We start from the raw sequence: 21,489 nt of genomic DNA, 5'->3' as shown, positions 1-21,489 counted from the left end.
TACAAATACCCACAAGCACTGTTAACAGGGGCGCCCGAAGAAAATTTTCTAGGGGGTGCATCTTCATGGTTGCTATTTTACGTCTGGTATTTAATATATGTTAACGTGGGTTCCTGTCACCATGGCATGGCGCATGCGGATCGAGAAGAAGGCCTCCAAATATAAAGATATACAACATTGACTTGACACCAAGTCTTCCGTTCCAAGCGCTGCTATCGGCTGAAAGAATTCCACTCCCTTTCTCTCGCTTATCAACAGCTGAACCCTCATCGGCTCAGCGCGTGGGTCTGTCGAGGGCTGAGCTTTAGTTCGCGTTTTTTGCCATGGATCAAGACAATTTTGGCAGCACTATAGCTGCGAATATACTGAATAAGCAGTCGCGGAGAGACGACTAGGAGTGGTCCTTCAGCTTGAAGGTTTGGGTATGGATAACAACCTCATCCTGTAAAAAGAGGCACTTGTTCAGAAACATTCACAAAAGCCTCGGACAAGGACTGATAACTTGGCACGATCTCAGCAAAAGAAAATGGACATGAGATTTGGAACATGGAATATTAGAAGTCTTTATAGGGCAGGCGCGTTAAAATCCAAAACGAGTGAGTTAGACAAATACAGGATGGACCTAGTAGGAGAACAGGAAGTTAGGTGGAAAGGAAATGGATCTGTGAATTCCGGAAATGTTACGTTCTTTTACGGGGAAGGAAATAAAAACCACCAATTAGAAACAGGGTTTTTCGTTCATAAACTAATATTACCAGCAATTAAACGGATTGAATTTGTTACTGACAGACTTTCTTTTATTACTCTTAAGGGACGGTGGTGTGATATTATGGTTTTAAATGTACATGCCTCAACAGAAGATAAGGATGACGATATAAAAGACAGTTTTTATAAAGAAGTGGAACGGATATTTGAACTCCTCCCGCGATACCATATGAAAATTCTATTAGGGAATTTCAATGCGAAGGTAGGACAAGAGAATATTTTCAAACCGATTATAGGGAACGAAAGTTTGCATAAGGAAAGTAATGAGAACGGTGTTAGACTCGTGAACTTTGCAACATCCAAAAACCTAATCGTGAAGAGTACAAAATTCCCACATCGCGACGTTCATAAATACACTTGGACATCACCAGACGGAAAAACATAATCAAATTGATCACGTTTTAGTAGATAGAAGAAGACAATCTAGCATAATTGACGTCCGGTCGTTTAGAGGGGCTGATTGTGACACTGATCACTACCTGGTGGCAGCGATAATACGAGAGAGATTATCGTTGTATAAAGGAAACATTCAATGTCCGAAAACTGAGAGATTTAATTTAAAGAAATTAGAAGAAAGCCAGGTAATAGAGGAATACAAGATTGAAGTTTCAAATAGATTGTCGGTTTTAGAAGATTCGGAGTGCACTAATGTTGAGGATACTTAGATTGAAATTAGAGATAGCATTAAAATTTCAGCAAAGTCAAAATTGGGACACGCGGAAATACATAGTAACAAACCACGGTTCGACTAGGAATGCATTAAACTAGCAGAGAAGAGAAAACAGGCAAAATTACGTTGGCTACAAAATCCGAATGAAATAACTACACGAAATTTCGTAGACATTAGGCGGGAAACTTCCAAAACTTTTAGAACAAAGAAACGCGATTTTTTGAAAGCTAAAATTAAGGAACTTGAAGATAATAGTAAAAATAAAAATATTCGAGACATGCATAAGGGGATCAGTGAATTTAAGAAAGGCTATCAAGCTCGTGCTTATATATTAAAGAAAGCTGACGGAACCGTTCTCACTGACACTGATAGCCTCTTAAATAGATGGAAAGATTTCTTTGACGATTTGCTTAACACGCAAACAAAAACTAATGTGCGTGGAGAAAAGGAGAACCGGATATTCCAGAACCTAACCGAATAGAAATAGAAGCCCATATAAGGAAATTAAAGAAACACAAATCTCCGGGTGTAGACTAATTTTCCGCTGAGTTAATTTTAGCTGGAGGCGAAAAATTGTGGAACAAGATACACAAACTCATTCTTCTTATCTGGAACAAGGAAGAATTGCCACAAGAGTGGAAAGAATCAATCATTGTTCCTATTCGAAAGAAAGGCAACAGAACTAACTGTAATAATTATCGAGGCATTTCTCTTCTGTCAACATCCTATAAAATCCTTTCAAATATTCTATTAGCAAGATTGATCCCATATGCAAATGTAATTATTGGAGATTATCACTGCGGATCTAGACGAAACCGATCAACTGTCGATCAGATAATTAGCATTCACCAAATACTCGAAAAGAAGTGGGAATATAATACCCCGGAACATCAACTATTTATTGATTTTAGAAAGGCTTACGACTCAGTTAGGAGAGAAACATTATACAACGTTCTTACAGAACTTGGAATACCGAGAAAGCTAATTAGATTAAGATATGTTTAAATGAATCCCATAGTAAAGTCTGGGTAGGAAAATTTTTGTCCATGAGCTTTCACGTCGAAAATAGCCTGAAACAAGGAGATGCGTTGTCGCCATTATTATTTAACTTCGTTCTGGAATACGCTATAAGGAAAATCAAAGATAGCAACCAGGGCCTAGAGTTGAACGGTATTCACCAGGTTATGACATATGCTGATGATGTAAATTTAATAGAGAATGATAGGAAAACAATATAAAGAAATGCAGAGGTGTTATTAAACGCTTGCAGGAACATGGGTTTAGAAGTAAATGCAGAGAAAACTAAATACATGGAAGTGCATCGGGACCGTAATACGGCAAATTGTGGATGCGTTAAAATATTAAATAATACTTTTGATAAAGTGGATACTTTCAAATATTTAGGATCGATATTAACAGACGAAAATCATATTCACGAAGAAATTAAATATCGACTAAAAGCAGGGAATTCGTGTTACTATTCGGTTCAAAATCTCTTGTCGTCGCGAATTCTGTCGAAGAATTTGAAGCTTAAAATGTATAAAACGATAATCATACCTGTTGTTCTGTATGGTTGCGAAACATGGTCGCTTACTCTGAGGGAAGAACATAGACTGAAAGTACTTGAGAACAAGATCCTGAGACGAATATTCGGACCCAAGAGGAACGGGAATGGGGAGTGGCGGCAACTTCATAACGAGAAACTACATAATTTATGCGGTTTACCAAACATTGTTAGGGTCATCAAGTCTAGGAGGCTTAGGTGGACATGTCATGTAGCTAGGATGGAAGAAAGTAGAAACGCCTTCAAAGTCTTGACTGGAAGATCTATCGGAAAACGACCATTAGGAAGTCCTAGGCGTAGATGGGAGGACAATAATAAGACGGTTCTCGCAGAGCTTGGAATACAAAGTAGAAACTGGATGCAGCTAGCTAAGGATAGAAGTCAGTGGAGAGCTTTTGTGAACGCGGCATTGAACCTTCGTGTTTCATAGGCCATAGTTGGTTAGTTAATATACGTGGTTTGCTATATTACGTATACATTTTCGTGAAACGGGGGATCCTTGAGACACATGATTGTTAACATCAAATCTCGATTTATTACTCTCACTATATTTCTTATACATTACAAAAGTGCATATAGATGGTGATTAGAAAAATGGAAACACCTGTAGTTGGCAACACGTCAGATGTATGGGTTGGCAGTGGTGTCGTGGCTCCCGCAGCGCCGGACCGCTGGTGGTGGTGTGTTAGGTCTTTCTCCATACCACGTCAGACGCAGTGGAACAGCAGTGTCCAGTGGCTGCAGCAGACGGAGGTAGTGTAAAATGGGAGACCTCTCAGATTTTCAAAGAGGGCAAATTGTTGGTGCGCGGTTATGTGGAGTGAGTGTGACGGCAGTGGCTACTGTGTTAGATGTGTTGCGTGGGACAGTGTCGAAGGTGATGAAGGCCTACACAACACACGGGAAAACCACATCGGGGAAGCGGAACAGTGGGCGGAAGAAAATAATGAGTGATAGATCACGCTGGGTATTAAAGCGCATTGTCACACAGAACCGTTGTGCCACTGCGGAGCAAGTGACGGAGGAACTCAATCAGCATCTTTCCCACTCTGTTTCGACAATCACAGTCCGCCGCGAATTACATGACATGAACTTACGGGGTCGTGTTGCACGTGCCAAACCGCTCATCAGGGACCATAACGCTTTCGCACGCCGCAAATGGTGCCGCGACCATGCAACTTGGACCGTTGAGGTCTGGAAACGTTTGATATGGTCGGATGAGTCACCCTCACCCTATTCCCAACCATGAGCCGTGTTTATGTGTGGGGAACGCCCAAAGAAGCTTATAATTTGCAGTGTCTCCGCCCAACTGTGAAACATGGCGGCGGCTCGGTGATGCTGTGGGCCGCCATATCAGGGTTTTCATTGGGTCCTGTGGTCACACTTAGCGGACGAATCACTGCCAACGATTATATCGCAATTTTAGGAGACCATTTGCATCCTATGGTCCGGATGTTGTTCCCGGACAATGACGCCATCTTCCGGGATGATAATGCACCCATTTACAGAGCTGGCTTTGTTGCAGTGCGGTTTGAGGAACATTGGGATGAAGTTCAACACCTCCCCTGGCCCGCCCAATCCCCAGATCTCAACATAATTGAACATCTGTGGTCCGTCTTGGAAACACGACTCCGGCGACGATTTCCACCTCCATCCTCTCTCACAGAACTGGCCGGTGCCGTGCACGAGGAATGGTGTAAAATTCCACTTGCTACCATTCACGACCTCTATGCCTCCATCCCACGTCGCATCAAGGCTGTTCTGAAGGCGAAAGGTGGCCCGACACCATATTAATCTGGTAAGTTGCAATTTCATTCAGGTGTTTCCATTTTTCGGATCACCATCTATATATATATATATATATATATATATATATATATATATATATATATATATATATATATATATATATAATTACTGATAATCCAAATTCTCATTGCTTTTAGTAAACCTTCAGTATATATATAATATTGATGACTTTTATCCGAACAATCGAGTTTTATAGAGTATACTGTGCGCGCACTGTCTCTTAGATACTGTGGACAGAGGGAAGGCATTGTAGAGAAAAAAATCTCTTGTGAAGGGTGCGTCATGGCTCTTTCTCATGTAAAGTTTATCATCTCCTTCATACTAGAACATAATCATTCTCCACAACCTACAACACCAATGCGACCTCATAAAGAGAGGATGCCAGTAAGATACACTGTGGGTAATAGTGGTCTGTGAGTATCCATTATCACAACGTCTTGTGGCTAAACGTTTAAATGTGACCATGTCAACAGTGAATTATACAATCTATCAGAAATTGAGGCTGCAAACTGTCTACTATCAAATTGCTGACAGGACAGGAATTTCTAAAGGTGGGAGAAAGCATGACAATCGCACGGAGCAAGATCCAGGCTATACGGCTTGTAACAATCGATCTTTTACAGTTTGACTACGTACCATATAGATGGATCTTGCTCTGAGCGATTGTCATGCTTTCTTCCACCTTAAGAAATTCCTCTGCTGTAAGTAAATCCTAGTGAAGAGCAATTGAAGATAGCTAGAATACATTGGTTCCGCTCCCAGGTGGCTCACTTTTACGACATCGAAATACAAAGCTGATCCCACAGCATGACAAATGTCTGAATTATGGTGGTGAATATGTTGAAAAGCAGTGTCACTTATACTCTATCTGTGGCAATAAATTTCTCTGACTGAAGGAAACTTACTTTCTGGGAATACTTCGTAGTTTTGGATCTAATCATTAGTGAAGATCTGAAGTGTGAATAGGAAATAAAAGAGAAGATAGAAATGGCAAAAATAACCTTTAGAAAGGAGAAAAACATTATTAATGAAGATCTGAAATGTGAACGTGAATGAAAAGCAAGAATAAAAATGACCTTTAGAGAAAAGAAAAGCTATTTCGTGGTTCGTCAAGTAGAGAGTTACGAAAAAACACTGATCAAAGATTTTGTGTGGAGGGTTGCGTTGTAAGAGGTAGACATGTAAACAGTACGGAAGGGCTATGAAAAACGACAGGAAATGTTCAAAGTATTGCTACGGAGAAGAAAGGAGTAAAGGAACTGGGTGGGACGAAAATCCAGTGAAGAAACTGTTAGCGAAAGTTCTAGAATGAAAAGAAATATTTGAAATACATAAATAAAGACAATTAAACTAGTTAGAACATTAAGGACAACTGACCATAGGGTTGTGATAGTGGGTATGGTAGAAGATAAGAAAAGGAGAAAGAATAATGGACAAGTTTGAAGATAATAATTCTCATGTCAAAACGAAGAGGTTAGGAGTGACTTAGTGCATACAAACTCCCAGCTTGGAGTGTGGGAAGACACGTATGAATATAAATCAATGATTTCCAACTGGATGCCCTTTGACGTCATCATATGCGTCTTCCATTCTCAATAAACCACACAGATAGAACAAGGAGCAGACAACGAACCTAGAGTCTATGAAAAATTGATGACAGTCAAACCAGAACATAGACAGTTTTGTAGATATGCTATTCATGAGTACTGGTACACTGCCAACACAGGTTTTATTCCATCCTCCTACGTCATTTGCTCTATCTTTTATCTATGTTCTTTCTCCGTTCGTAAAACTGCTTTTACGTCATATGTCGGTCAGTTAGAAATGCCTATTATACGAGGTGCATCCAAAAAGTAAGTTTCCCACTCTAAGCGTATGTTGCGCGAAGCGACTGCGTATACGTGAGAGAGTAAGTTCCTAACATGGCGCATTCGCCAGCAGAACTTCCCTAGTGCTCTCAATAGCGTCGTGGCAGTGGTTGAAGATGGATGTTCCCATTCTAGCTCCCACCGCATGTGAAGTTCAAGAAGTTGCGTGCCAGGTGGATGCCGAAGCAACTGACTCCAGAACACAAAGCAAGGCGCATGAGGCCAGCATTGACATTTTTGCGATACCACGATGAGGGAGGAGAGTTTCTGGACTGGATCATCACAGGGAATGAAACATGGGTTGCTTGCAGGAATCATCATGCACATTTTGGCGTTCTGCTGCAAATTGTCTACACCAGCAACGCAGCAGCATCTGCTTGCTCATGACATTAGGCCCATAGACGTAGCATAGCTGACGATGAATTTCAATCGGTGCTATGCTGTGTGCATTCAAAAACTTCATCACTGCTGGCACTTCACACGTGGCGGGAGCTGAATGGAAACGTCCATCTTCAACCCCAGACACAACACTACTGGGAGCACTAGGAAAGTTCTGTTGGCGCATGCGTCATGCTAAGACCTTACTCTCACGTGCATGCAGTCGCTTCACGCAACATACGGTTTTCTAGCTATGGAACGCATGGAAAAGTTACTCTCTGGATGCGCTTCGTATAGGTCGTTTTGTCTTCACATTTTTGCGCACAGCTTTGCATCAGACAACTGCTGAGGCACCGGGAGTCAAATCTTGGACCACTCACATCAGGAATATTCTAGTTACTTGGCTACAATGAATACAGAGTAATTACACTTGCTTCATATTAACAAATTACAAATTCGCGTACTAAACCGTTAGAAAAATGAAATATATGATAAAACTTGAATTTTGAGATTATTTTAAAAGTATGGAAAAGTTCTACTAGTTTTCCAATTATTCTTGTAAATCTTTACGATTCTTTTCTTTCCAGGAAATTTACAATGATCCAAATTTGGAAGAAGTTTTAGGCCCTGTGAAATCGATTCATCAATATGTTGATATGCCCAAACAGACAGCCAAGTACTACAACCGACAAACTAGAAGCTGGGAAACCGTAGGTCATATTTCGATATTATTTATAAATATCTTAATGTTCTTTCTTTCTTATTTTCAAATACGTTCTTCCTTTTGTTAATGTTCACAAATATGATTTACATGAGTTTCTTTTTATCTTACAAATAGATATTTCATTAACAAGTCTATGATGTGGCTTAAGCGATTTTTCACGATAAGATCCAGAGGGGTAGTTTACAGGATGGTCTATAATTATGTATATAATATTTGACTGATTGTGGTATTTGTAATTCTGGACAAAAAGTTTCGATATAGCAATACTGTACAGGGTCGTATCCAGAAGTAGTAGGACTGATTTTTTAAAAATTATTGAACATTTGGGTACATCGACTAAATACTCTTCAAAATAGGTCCCTTGGGCATTCACACTGTTCTGGTAGCGAGCCTTCCAGGTCGCGAAGGCCTCCTGGAAGTCGTCCTTCGGGATGCCGTTTAGCGCCCTCGTCGTCGTCGTTTGGACCGCTTCCACCGAATCAAAACGATGCCCCTTGAGCTGCCTCTTGATACGGGGGAACAGAAAGAAGTCCGGCGGTGCCACATCAGGGCTGTAGGGGTGGGTGAGGTAACGTGGAAACGCCGAATTTGGTCAGGAGATCCCTCCCAATTCATGAGCCGTGGCACGGCGCGTTGACATGGTGGATCTTCCATTTCCCCACCAGGTCTGGTCGCACATATGAGATCCGATTTCGCAGCCGTATGAGCATTTCCAAGTAAAATCTTGCATTTACACTCTGTCCAGGCGGTACAAACTACTTACGGACAATGCCATGACGGTCAAAAAATGCAATGAACATCGATTTCACTTTCGATTTCGACATTCTGCCCTTCTTTTTACGGGGTGATTGTGGGGCTCATGGTATTCTCCTTGTAGGCCTGCGTAAGCATATCCTTGGTTTCGGTCGCTGATTTTTCCAGTTTGACGCAAAACTTGATGGCGCACCGCTGCTCAAATTTCGCTCCATCGCAACTGACAACGAGGCGTCACAACAAAATGTCATTAACACAGTGGTCCACACTCAACTAACGCACGCAGGTGACTGCTGCCGGTCGACACCTATTTCCAAGGCTCCCCTCCATAACATCCGGTCTTGCAGCTCCCCTACATTGCTCCGCGCATGCGGGGGAAAAGTCAGTCCTACTACTTTTGGATACACCCTGTATACCTGAGAGTGGGGATAACAGTTACTGGACTTAGAACTGTTAGTGTATGCCAGACAGGGTGAACGAAACATTCCCGAAACGCTGGATCGGTCGACATGGATCTATGAAGTAGCCAGCTCGATCTCCCGATTTGAACACCACCTGACTTTTCTGTTCTTATGGGTGTTCTAAAGGACAAAGTGTAGCAACATCACATATAAATCACACACGCAATTTGGCCAAACTACGGAAAGCTATCACAGAAGAGTTCCACAGGACACCAGTCTGGGTCCGTCAAGCTGCTTGAGACAATGTTGCTCTTCTCTTCCAAACATTTATCGATTTGGATGTCGCATTGGTCGAACATGCCACGGAGAACAAAGATTAAAATTCTTGTAAGGAAAGGTTTGAGAGTAAAAAGTTTATGTTAAAGTTATGCTGCTAGTTTCTTTGCCGCAGTCTTTGAAACATATACATAATTATGAGTACTTTGTACTCTTAGGAGGTAGTTTTCCCAAAATAATCTCTCAAATAAGACTTTGACAGTTTTGCTTGTATTTCTTAAATAAATAAATTTTTCATTATAAACCCTATAATGTGACCGAAACGATTTTTCATTAAAAAAAAAAGACAGGATTTATTCTAAGGGATGTTTATTTTCAGAAGATTCTCCCGAAACTAAACAGGCGATTTTGTTTGTTTCACACATAAATACTTCATTAATAGCCCTCCAAATTGGCGTAAGTTATTTCTCATTAAAATATCACAGGAGTTTTTTTGGGTATATTTTTCAAAATCAGAAAAGATATCACGAATCGAACGAACAAACGTGTCAAATATAGAAGTAGGAGGGAAGAAAAAGAATAGGTGAGTAGTTTTCGATACCTAAGTAGTATTGTTAGTGAAGATGTAAAGTGCCAAAATGAAATAAATGAAGGACAGGAAAGGCTACAGAAGCTTTTAGGAGGGAGACAATAGTATTTTGTGGGATCTTGTATAGAGAGCTGTTATAATTGGCTCAGGATTGGGTGAATCTAAAAATTGTTACACAGTTAAGCTAACACATTATGTCTGGCTTTGAACTCAGTACTCTTATATGTTCACAATTAAATAATTATATTGTTACAAAAAAAAGCTATACACTATACTACCATTTGTAAGCTAATTGCGTCATCAGTAAAATGTCATTTGTAACAATAAGAGATTCCAACCATTCCTTTAATTTGAGGACGAATTCGCTATTCCTTTTGTAATTGATATAACACAATTTATTTAGATCTTAATTTCTTTAATATTTTAATTCTATTAGCTTACGGTTCACTACGATGATGATTTTCAAAATATTTCAGAAATCAAACAATAATGTTACAAGTAATCTACGTAAATTTCTAGAAAGTGAAAACTATCACTTAAGAAATTAACTAATATTTTTGAGACTGGTTCCATAGACCAAGGGCTAAGGGGGTGGTAACTCCCCCCTAGGGAACTTTTGCCACTATCTTAGAAATATTAAGTAGGGTCCGTAGAATAAAAAAAAAAATAGTTGTTGGTCAACATATAAGTGCAACACCTGGGTCCTGGGGCCCTTAACCCTTTAGCACCCGTGTATATTTAGACATCGATGGGATCTCTTTAAATGACCGTAGATCAGACCGTTAGTGCAATACTGGAACAAGTTATATTTCGATCGATTTTTAAGATTGTAGGATTTCAGTTTACGTAATGAACGGGGCATTTCTGTTTATATAAAGGAAAACTAATGGAGGGATATTTAAGAAAATTTCCCTTAAAAGCGTCCCTTCTCGCGATTCTTTTAATTATTACGTGGCAACACTGCAAATTAGGTGAATAATAAAATGTATTTAGATGTTCTGTTTTATATTCAAGTTAAACTGAAAATTTTGTCTTGATCCATGAAATACCAGCAGAGGAAATATGTATTTTATAGTCTTCACAGGGTTTATAATAATTGACTTTCATGGAAATACAAGTATGACCTTCTGTCAATGTTCTGTTTTATTTTTCTATAGAAAACAAGTATATAGTAATTATTCTTGTTGACTTTTTCATTCGTTATATTATGGTGGATTCCCAGTAACGAGAAATCTCCCAGAAAGGATTTGTGGTTTGTTGTTCCGTGGTATAATAGAAAATATTTCAAAGCAATAATTTTACTGTTGTGCGGTTCTATTATGTTGCTTTGAAAATACTTGTTCTGGTATTCTACAATGAATACAACTTCCAAACATGTTTGCTGGTATATGAAGTTATCAAAAAAACTCTCGAAGTTATTGCGTAGGGTATGTATTCTTATTACATGTGCACACTGATAATTGCACTTAATATAGTATGTAATGTGTAGTTTCTTAATTGCCGTAATATTAAACAATTTGTTATATTCTTTTGTGATCCTGTCTGTCTGTAAGTTGATAATAATAGCACATTCGCCCTGAGAACCCCGTGTTCTCAGTTATTCAGAAGAAGAATGGCAATCAAAAAGAAGCCAGTTAGACAGACAACAATTGCAAGAAGAAAAGGGATTGCAGTTGGAAAAAATCGAAAATTCTGTGTAATACACTACGCCTAAAACGAAGTGACATGAGGACGAGAAATTTTATCTAAAAAGCTTTCGTACAAACTTTCAGGTCAAAGATCTGCGACAAGAGAGTGACACTGCAAAACTGCACTGCTTAACATCAATTTTCATCCAAATTCCTACAGAATACGACACAAACAAACACGGTCCATCACTGGGACTACCAAAGTTTCATAAAATTACCACGATTGCTAAGTCAGTCTGCTGAATCATATGTGGCGGAAAATTGTACAGTCTTAGTAGATAATTCATCATATTTGGAGCGTACTACTAAGAAGAGCAGTGCGTATTTATACAGAAATTGACCTAAAATGGGGATCAGGAAAAAAGGGTGTTACATGGAAAGTTCTAGTGACATGTGCACTAGAAGAGCTGAACGTGTCATTAAAGGAACACCTGTTCGATAGGAAGACGAATCACTACTGTTATAGATTCAAGAAGTGGATTTCATAGCAGCCGAAATGAGGTACCACAACTTGTACCAGATTGTAAAGCTGAAATTGTTCATGGAAGAAACATGCCTAAAGAAAAATTCATTGACGGCGCAGTCTGTGCAGGTATGTCAGTAAGTGTTTTAGTTACTGAAGGAGCTTTATTGTTACTGCGAGCTTTTATTAATCACCATTGACAACCGTCAGATCTTTCCTGGTTACCCACGGAAAAATTGCTACATGCAAAGAGCTTAGACTTATTTCATCTCCTTTTTTAGTTTATATTTATCTTTTTAGCTGCAAGTAATACAGGCCCAAATCCAGGGTGTCTACTGAGTTTCATTTTCGAAATTCCAGTATATTCAGTGTAAATATCAGTAATCCCAGTGATAGACCGTGTTTGTTTGTGTCGTATTCTGTAGGAATTTGGATGAAAATTGATGTTAAGCAGTGCAGTTTTGCAGTGTCACTCTCTTGTCGCAGATCTTTGACCTGAAAGTTTGTACGAAAGCTTTTTAGATAAAATTTCTCGTCCTCATGTCACTTCGTTTTAGGCGTAGTGTATTACACAGAATTTTCGATTTTTTCCAACTGCAATCCCTTTTCTTCTTGCAATTGTTGTCTGTCTAGCTGGCTTCTTTTTGTTTGCCATTCTTCTTCTGAATAACTGAGAACACGGGGTTCTCAGGGCGAATGTGCTATTATTATCAACTTACAGACAGACAGGATCACAAAAGAATATAACAAATTGTTTAATATTACGGCAATTAAGAAACTACACATTACATGCTATATTAAGTGCAATTATCAGTGTGCACATGTAATAAGAATACATACCCTACGCAATAACTTCGAGAGTTTTTTGATAACTTCATATACCAGGAGACATGTTTGGAAGTTGTATTCATTGTAGAATACCAGAACAAGTATTTTCAAAGCAACATAATGGAACCGCACGACAGTAAAATTATTGCTTTGAAATATTTTCTATTATACAACGGAACAACAAACCATAAATTTTTCCTGGAGGATTTCTCGTTACTGGGAATCCGCCATAATATAACGAATGAGAAAGTCAACAAGACTAATTTGTATCACTTGTTTTCTATATTAAAATAAAATGGAACATTGACACAGTCATACTCGTACTTCCATGAAAATCATTATTATGAAATCTGTGAAGACTATAAAACACACATTTCCTCTGCTGCTATTTGATAGATCAAGACAAAATTTTCAGTTTAACTTGAATATAATACAGAACACCTAAATACATTTTATTATTCACCTAATTTGCAGTGTTGCCACGTAATAATTAAAAGAATCGCGAGAAGGGACGTTTTAAGGAAAATTTTCTTAAATATCCCTCCATTAATTTTCCTTTGTACACAGAAATGTCCCGTTCATTACGTAAACTGAAATCCTACTATCTTACAAATCGATGGAGGTATAATTTGTTCCAGTGTTGCACTAACGATCTGATCTACAGTCATTTAAAGAGATTTCATCAATGTTTGTAAATATACACGGGTGCTAAAGGGTTAAGGGCCCCAGGACCCAGGTGTTGCAGTAATATGTTGACCAACGACTATTTTTTTTGATTCTAAGGACCCTACGTAATATTTCTAATATAGTGGCAAAAGTTCCCTTGGGAGGGTAGTTATCACCCCCTTGGCCCTTGGTCTGTCAGTCTTGCTGTCTATTTGTCGTCTGAGCAACTGCCTTCTTGTTACATTACTCTTACGCGTCTACCCGGGATCAATATTTCTCAGTACTCATTGCAATATTGCTTATTTTTTACATAATTTTTTTAGTAATCGATTTTCTTTGAAGTCTATTTTGAAACAATATGACCATTTTGGTTTTTGGTCTCTTTTTCTCGTCTGCCTTTTACAGTCACTTTGCTAATTCCCTTGCCTATATAATCTTTTCTTTCGTGACCATATCAGTGCAATGTTTTATTCTGTACTTTTAAGGAATACTGTCTCGAAAACCTAATTTTCATCAACCCTTAAAAATTGAATAATGAATATGCTTTTGTACTGATATGCAATATTTGTACCTCAGTTAAAAGGTCAAGTGTACAGAGTTGGTGTAGAGAAGTCTCAGAGTTGATGGCGCATCGACGTAGTCCACAAAAGGTAGTGGACGCCGATTGAGCGAGAGCGGCAAGGATGACATGTTTCGACACAAAGTGGAAGGCCTTGGATACATTTTGGGCGGGAAGATGGCATTGCCCTAAACGCTGAACCTCAGTGGAAATCACTGCGTCCAGGACTGAGACATTCTTCAGGATACACCCATAGACAAAAATACCCGTTACCAACTATCGAATACGGAGTCCCTAACTATAGGGGGGCTTCTAGTATCCTATAAAACTGCCTGATTATTACAGACCCGTAGTTTGTAGTCGGACGGCGCCAAAGGTCGCTTTGTCATCGGAATGAAGACCGTCCACACTGAAAGAAAAAACAGTTCAGATTTAAGGAGAAAACGAGAATAATATGGATTCTGTTGGGAACACCATGACAAGGTGGTGTAAATCGTAATACACAGTGAAACACCCTTATTTCCTGTTGTGACGTACGTCAGTAAATGAGAGTACCAATTAAGTTACCGCTGTGAAAATACTAATCACCGCTCTCACTTAATGACGTATGTCACTACAGGAAATAATAGTGTTTCACCCAGTATTACGATAGATACCACCGTCTTATCATGGTGTTCTCAACAGAAGGCATATATATTATCCTAGTTTTCTCTTTAAATCTAGACTGTTTTTTTGTGTAATTGGACAGAATGCCAGTAACAGATTGTATAGCTTCAGGCGGAGTCAGACTGGAAATTTTTAAAAGCTTATTTATAATCAATCCGTCAGGTCCAGGGCCAGTACCGCGACAAAGCCGAGCTCTAGTAACTTCCTCGACAGGTACTAGAGCCAACAAATGGCTCAGAAGGGGACTTTTGGAAGGAATCGGTTCCACTGATAGCGACATTGATACAAATAAAAAAATATAGCATATTAAAGGTATCTATCCGAACAAGACTAACAACTTTTAGAAAGATTAAAGACGTGATGACGAACAGTTGAAAATTTAGTAAAGATCTATACGTAATAATAATAATTATTATTATTATTATTATTATACTTTTAAGCAGAATCAATGTGTCAGATGTTCTGAGCGTGTAATATTGGTTATCAAAAATAAAGTTGGTAAGGTCAACCAATTTTTAAACCTGTTAGCGGATGAACATTAAGTTACCCATTTGTGCCCCAACACCCGCTATGATTAAAGCTACCATATTTTCAGATTGTAAAAGCGAGACATTTTTTCTGAAGAACTGCATAATACGAAGAGCACATGGCAGTTTACTTTAGTGCAAAACTAGAAGTACAAAAGGAAGGATTAAAGTGACCCAGGACGCACCGGAACTTCGTTCCGACACATTAGCGTCTTATTTTAACTCAGCTCCTGTGCGAAATTTCTCTCTTAACAATATTTGGACATATATTTAGTATTGTTATTATTACATTCTGGATCTATCTTTTAAACCATTATTAATATGCAATATTAAAATAAATCTGGAACTTTCGCCCTTTATTGACTCCCAGTATTTATTGGATTGTGGCAAACTAATGTAGTAGCATTCAGGTATTTTCTGGTCACTTGAAACACTGTACAAAAGGGAATGCGGTTTCAGGCTGCTCGAGATTGAGATGCTTGTTGCCATGCTATGACGTTGAGCTTTTACATATAAACACTAACTTTCATCTATCAATTAATGAACAATATTTAAAAAATAACATTGTTTCAACGTCAGATATGCCTTCTTTTGTAATTTTTCCTCTAGACGTAAATTCAATTGTTTTTGTAATAATACAAGCATATTACCACAAAATATAAACTGTCAAGTTTTTCTCTATTTAATTTTCTCTATCGTTGTATGGTTGGTGACTACTGATGTAAAGCAGAAATACTTTTTATGTCCCTCACGCTTTACAGCTGACCAAAAATGTAAACAATATGCAGTAGGTTTAATACACAAAGTTTATCTTATGTCTGAGACTCGAATGTTCATTCTCTTTGAAAATACAGAAATGAAAGGAACGCAATATATGAACCAAAGCACATATTCTGCATAAACTCATTAGATGTGGTTTGTCAGTTTTTAGCTGTACAAAGTATACATCAATCTCTAGCTTTGTAATACAAATATTATTAAAATTGTCCTAAAGTTTGTTTTACAAAAGAATAACAAATTCCATCGCACAAATATTGCTCGTATAATTTTTCGTTCTTATGTTGTAATTTGATATCCAGGAGAGAATACATTTATTTATTTATTTATTTATTTACCATTATTTTTCAGGTACGGGGTTGCCCACCAGCCATGGGGTACAGTTTTGCCGCAGGTACAACAGATGGCCCAGGAGCGTTCAATTTCGTTCAAGGAACGCGCACTGAAAATCCAATGTGGAACGCCGTGAGAAATTTTCTGGCTAGTCCCAGTCAAGAGTTGTTGGATTGCCAATATCCAAAACCAGTTCTTTTACCTACAGGAGAGGTAATGTTTATCCAATTATCCTAGTAAATGGCATGAGTTATCTTATTAGGTATTATTGTTAGCGCTATTTATTTGATCTGTATAAAGCTTTTGATAAAGTGTGGCATCCTATTTTACTTCTTGAAGGTAAACATATTCATTTAGAATTATTCTAGTTTCATTTTCTATTCTCTTACTGTGTTTATATATAGGGCCGAATCCAGGATTTTCTGAGGGGGTGCACCAAACAGCCAGTACATTTTTAATTTTCTAAATGCCTTTAGGCATCTGTGGTGGTGTGAGTAAGGAGTTGCCCTGGATGATGATTCCTTTTCCTTCAACCTTCAGAAAATTGACTGAAACTGCAAAACTCTCTGCTAGCTTCTCAGTTTAGGTAGTGTAAATTTACAACGAAGGGGAAGTACGTGCACCTTTCCACTCCCTAAATCCTTCCCTGTTTATATGTACATTCTGGAATACCTCAAGGACTTGATTTATCTCCTCTGTTGCATTTTCTATTTGTTACTAGTCTCCTATCACTTTTCTGCTTTCATAAATCTTCCTTAATATCAAAACAAAATACTCCTGATGACGGAAAAAGAAAGAAGCACTAACTACATTTATACTTTCATTATAATGAATACTAAAATTTAATCCATCGAAAACTTATGCCATAAGTTTCCTGCCACCAGAAAGATACAGGTAAATTCATACAATCTTTTCCGTACAATGCAAGACGAGTTTATTCAACACTCCAATTTTGGTTTCCATTTGTAACATGACCAATATTTTGCTGTAGAACACAAAGTACAACCAACCTCATATCCTGCCGGCAGGGATAAAGGATGGCTCAAAGTTGGCCAGGACTCTAATGGCACTAGTTACATTTGTACCTAGATATAAGGCAGTAATAACCATTATAAATATCCTGCCGTTATCGGCAAGTCACTACCACAAACTGAAAAGTTTCCATGCATCACATTCTTCAGCTAACCTCTTGTCTTAACGTTGTTTAAAAACAGTTCATTAACTGTGGTCTCTTTCGCCCCTCTGTTTTACTTTCCACTGTACCTTCAATCACGTACTGCAAGATATGTCCCAATTAGTTTCTTCTTAGCATATGTCCCAATAAGTTTCTTTTCTATTGGTAGTTAACTCTAATATCGTTCTTTTCTATCCTAGTATCCCTCATCAGCTTTAAAATTTTCCATTCTTTTTCACACCTACATTTATAAAATCTCAAGTGTTTTTAATCGATTTTTTGCGTAGTGTTCATGCTTCTGCTCTGTAGAGTACAATACTCTCTGCTGAATATTTTGAGCTTTTTTCTTAATTCTGTAATCAAACACACAATTTTTTCTCTTTCCTAAATTATTCTTTCCTCAGTTTTATTCTTGATTCTGTTTCACGATTGCACTTGTCGTCTCCAACTCAACTACTGTACTTCCTTCCCTCCTATTTCTATATCTATTGCTCTTGTCTTTCTAGCATTTATTTTCATTTTTCACACTTTAAGTTTTCCAAGATCGCATTAATTTTATTTTCAGATTTTACAGAAAGTGCTATATCATCTGTAAACGGTATACACCTAACGCTTCTATGTCTACTGAAATAAATCTTCCTCACCTAGACCCTTCTTCAATATCTCCTCTGAATAGATATCAAATTATATGTACAAAGTTGTTAGCGTTTAACAAACAAAATCTAAAGATGGGACATTCGCCATTTAATAGATCTAATATACCCGAACAAAATACGAAAAACTAACCAACTCTATGGACTATGGAACCTGAAGGTTCAATGCGTGTTCACAAAAACTCTCCACTGATTTCTGTCCTTAGATAACTGGAATCAGTTCCTAGTTTGTATTTCTATTTCTGCGATATCCATCTTAATATTGTCTTCCCATCTGTGCCTAGGTTTTCCTAATGGTTGTTTGCGATTGGTCTTCCAGTCAAGACTTTGAAAGCGTTTCTACTTTCTTCCATTCTGGTTACATGATCTGTTCACCTGAGCTTCGTAGATTTAATGGCCCTACAATGTTTCGTAAAGCGTATAAATTATGTAGTTCCTTGTTATGAAGTTTCCGCCATTCCCAAATCCCGTTCCTCTTGGGGTCCGAATATTCGTCTCTGGATTTTATTCTCGAATACTTTGTCAGCGTTATTTCCTCAGAGTAAGATATACAAAATGATATGGGTGATTGTGCGTCCTCGTGAGGGGCCGCGGTGGCTCAGTGGTAGAGCTTTCAACTCTGGTGCTTGGGGTCCCGGGTTCGATCCCAGCCCCGCCAAGTGGACTTTGTGGTGGACAAACACCGTGTGCGTGGGTTTTCTCGGGGTTCTCCCGTTTCCTCCCACTTTCTTCATTCCACCATTTTATTCATTACTCATCATCACCGTCTCCTTTAGCCTAACCGGCATAACCGTGGGACGTAAAACTCAAAGATTTCATTTGTACATCTTCGTGGTTGTCGAGAACATTTAAATATTTTTGCAAGCCTAAAAATTGTTATCCTACGATAATTACGCCAACTCTTAAGACGAAAGTGATACCTCTGATCACACTTTCCAATATAACATTAGTTTAACACTGGCGAGAGAAAATGTCTCTGTGGAACTTCACCTTCAATTTCTCCTTTCTCAGTACTAACACTTACTTGTTGGTTCTTATATCGATCTTACGACTTTTCAATCATCCCAATCCAGCCCAACCTTTACAGATCTCCCATAAACTATTTTGATCTCAGTCGACCAAAACTCTTTTCTACATCAATAAAGGCAACGCTTCTTTCATTTTCTTGTACAGCTTTCACTGATCCTTATAAACCAACCATCTAGTAAGCAAATAGATCTTCGGTAAGTTTGCCTTTTATTTCTCTTGATAGACTTAACCTTAGAGATTTTTTTTCTATGTATGGTTTTGCGAAGTTTAAATTTTAAGTCGTACTATAAGTTCAGATAGCCTTGACGTATAAACTTGTATACGCGTAGACCAGACGTAAGAATGAAGGCTGCACAAAATGCGTGCGCGTTCGCTTTCTTTCTGGGTATGGCTTTCTCAAGTGTAAATTTTAAGTCATACTTAACACATGTGTTAATTTAAAGGAATTTTAAGGCTGACCTTATATTTCGCATTTTTGTCAAGTGTGAGACAAGTTTGCAATTGAGGAATTAGCAATTTTGTTGTAGCCGTGGTTAGATCTGCAGCCGTGCAAGTGCTAGCTTGTGCAAACATATAGATTTAGTCTTGAAAGTTTGAATAAGGCCGTTAAAAGTCTGGAATTCTATTAGGAGAGTAGATCTCTTTTGTCCCTAACAAACTCAAACTCAAACGGAGCTTCAATTTCCTAATTTGTTGTACAGCTTTCTGTCCGACATTCAAACGGAGTTTGTGTTGTTACGAGATAATTTGGAAAAGAGCTCTATTGATGACCTCGAAACTATTCTTGTATTAAATAATTTGTTGGAGAATAAAAATTGGTATTCTTTCCCTATAATATCATAGATGTTAAGGGGGGCGCGGCGGCTCAGTGGTAGAGCGTTCACCTCCGGTGCTTAGGGTCCCTGGTTCGATCCCAGCTCGCGCCGTGTGGACTTTGTGGTGGACAAACACCGTGCTCGTGGGTTTTCTCGGGTTTCTCCCGTTTCCTCCCACTTTCTTCATTCCACCATTTCACTGATTTCTCATTATCACCGTCTCCTTTAGTCTAACCGACATAACCGTGGGACGTTAAACTTAAAGATTTCATTTCATTTTTACTATCATAGATGTTTTGTTCACTCTTAAAACTCCTACCTTCTTTTACGAAAAACCTGTGTATAATGTAAAAAGACTAAAATCTCGCGGGATTGTTCTCTTATATAAATATGCATACCGCAAACAAGAAGCTTTACAATCGATTGTTTCCTTGAGTGTACTTTGTAATGCAAGAAACATGATCCATAGGTTCCAATTTCTCTTGTGGTTCTCTTTTTCTTGTTGCTAATGGTGATCCTGATACACTTGTGTAAAGACGGTGCACATGTAGCTGTCGACCCAAGAAGTAAATGGCAAACTCGCGTAGTTGATTAATGGACGCTGTCGGTCTCTATCTGTCTTCCTCCATCGAAGGGTTCGCCTTCGAGGCCTTCTCATGACCTGTCAACTAAAGATTGATTTTTGTATTTCTGAGAGAGGCCATTTCTAGAGAGATGGATTAAAGAGAGAGCTGGTTTTCTACACACACATTTTGACACTCCTTTACTGAAATTCCGTCCGGCCTTTTCTATTCCCTTTTTCTTGCTCCTCTGTGTGTCAAGGAGAAAAAGTGCTATTGAATTTTGCATAAAAGATACAACAAATTGTAAAAATAAAACTCTGGATGTTCACATGAAAGTGGCTGATAAAACTATATGTCTTAGACTGAGTAATACCACATGAGCAACAATAGACCCAAAAGTAACCAAAAGCGAGGTATACACTTTTCAACAATACAGATGCAAACAATTGCTACGAACAAGGCATGTATTAATATAATAACTAATCGAAATGCAGATGTAGCCAATGAATGGGGTAATTTAGGTTTATTTTAATGTTTGTGATAATTCAAGTTAAGAATTTGTTCTAAAGTTAGTGCGCTTTTCTTCCAATAGAATCACCTCAAAATTTAATTCTTATCTATATATTAAAAAGCTAGCTTTATATGTTCGTGACCAAGAAAAGTTTGTGTGTTTGTGGACGTTTGTATGTTTTAGGCCTATTCTTTAGACAATATCTCGGAAACCACAAGCTCTAGAGAGATGCCTTCTTTACTTGTCAATTACACATTTTGTGTAGATTGTTCAGTTCTGCTTGAATATTTTTTGTGTAAAAGGTCATTATTTCTTCATTACATTTTTTAAAGAATACACTAGAAGTATTGAATTTTTCATTGACTTCAAAAATTAAATCCATTGAGTTATACGTTCCAACACCACACATTTGTATATAGGGATTAGTATATCTCTCACGC

At 38.2% G+C, this 21,489-nt stretch overlaps 1 protein-coding gene across 2 annotated transcripts in view; it reads left to right on the top strand.

Moving 5' to 3' along the window:
- CDase (neutral ceramidase) overlaps positions 1–21,489 on the top strand; it is a 324,432-nt gene that overhangs the window by 262,439 nt on the left and 40,504 nt on the right. For both annotated transcript variants that reach the window (XM_081729519.1, XM_081729520.1), the window contains exons 8-9: positions 7,642–7,764; positions 16,323–16,517. In XM_081729519.1, coding sequence (XP_081585645.1) covers positions 7,642–7,764; positions 16,323–16,517 — 318 coding nt within the window. The remainder of the gene's footprint in view (positions 1–7,641; positions 7,765–16,322; positions 16,518–21,489) is intronic.

The sequence above is a fragment of the Thermobia domestica genome, chromosome 10, assembly GCF_964235325.1.
Source record: "Thermobia domestica chromosome 10, izTheDome1.hap1.1, whole genome shotgun sequence".
NCBI classification, from domain to species: Eukaryota; Metazoa; Arthropoda; class Insecta; order Zygentoma; family Lepismatidae; genus Thermobia; species Thermobia domestica.
The sequence above is the reverse complement of the archived record's forward strand: the minus strand, read 5'-3'. Positions and strand labels throughout refer to the sequence as shown.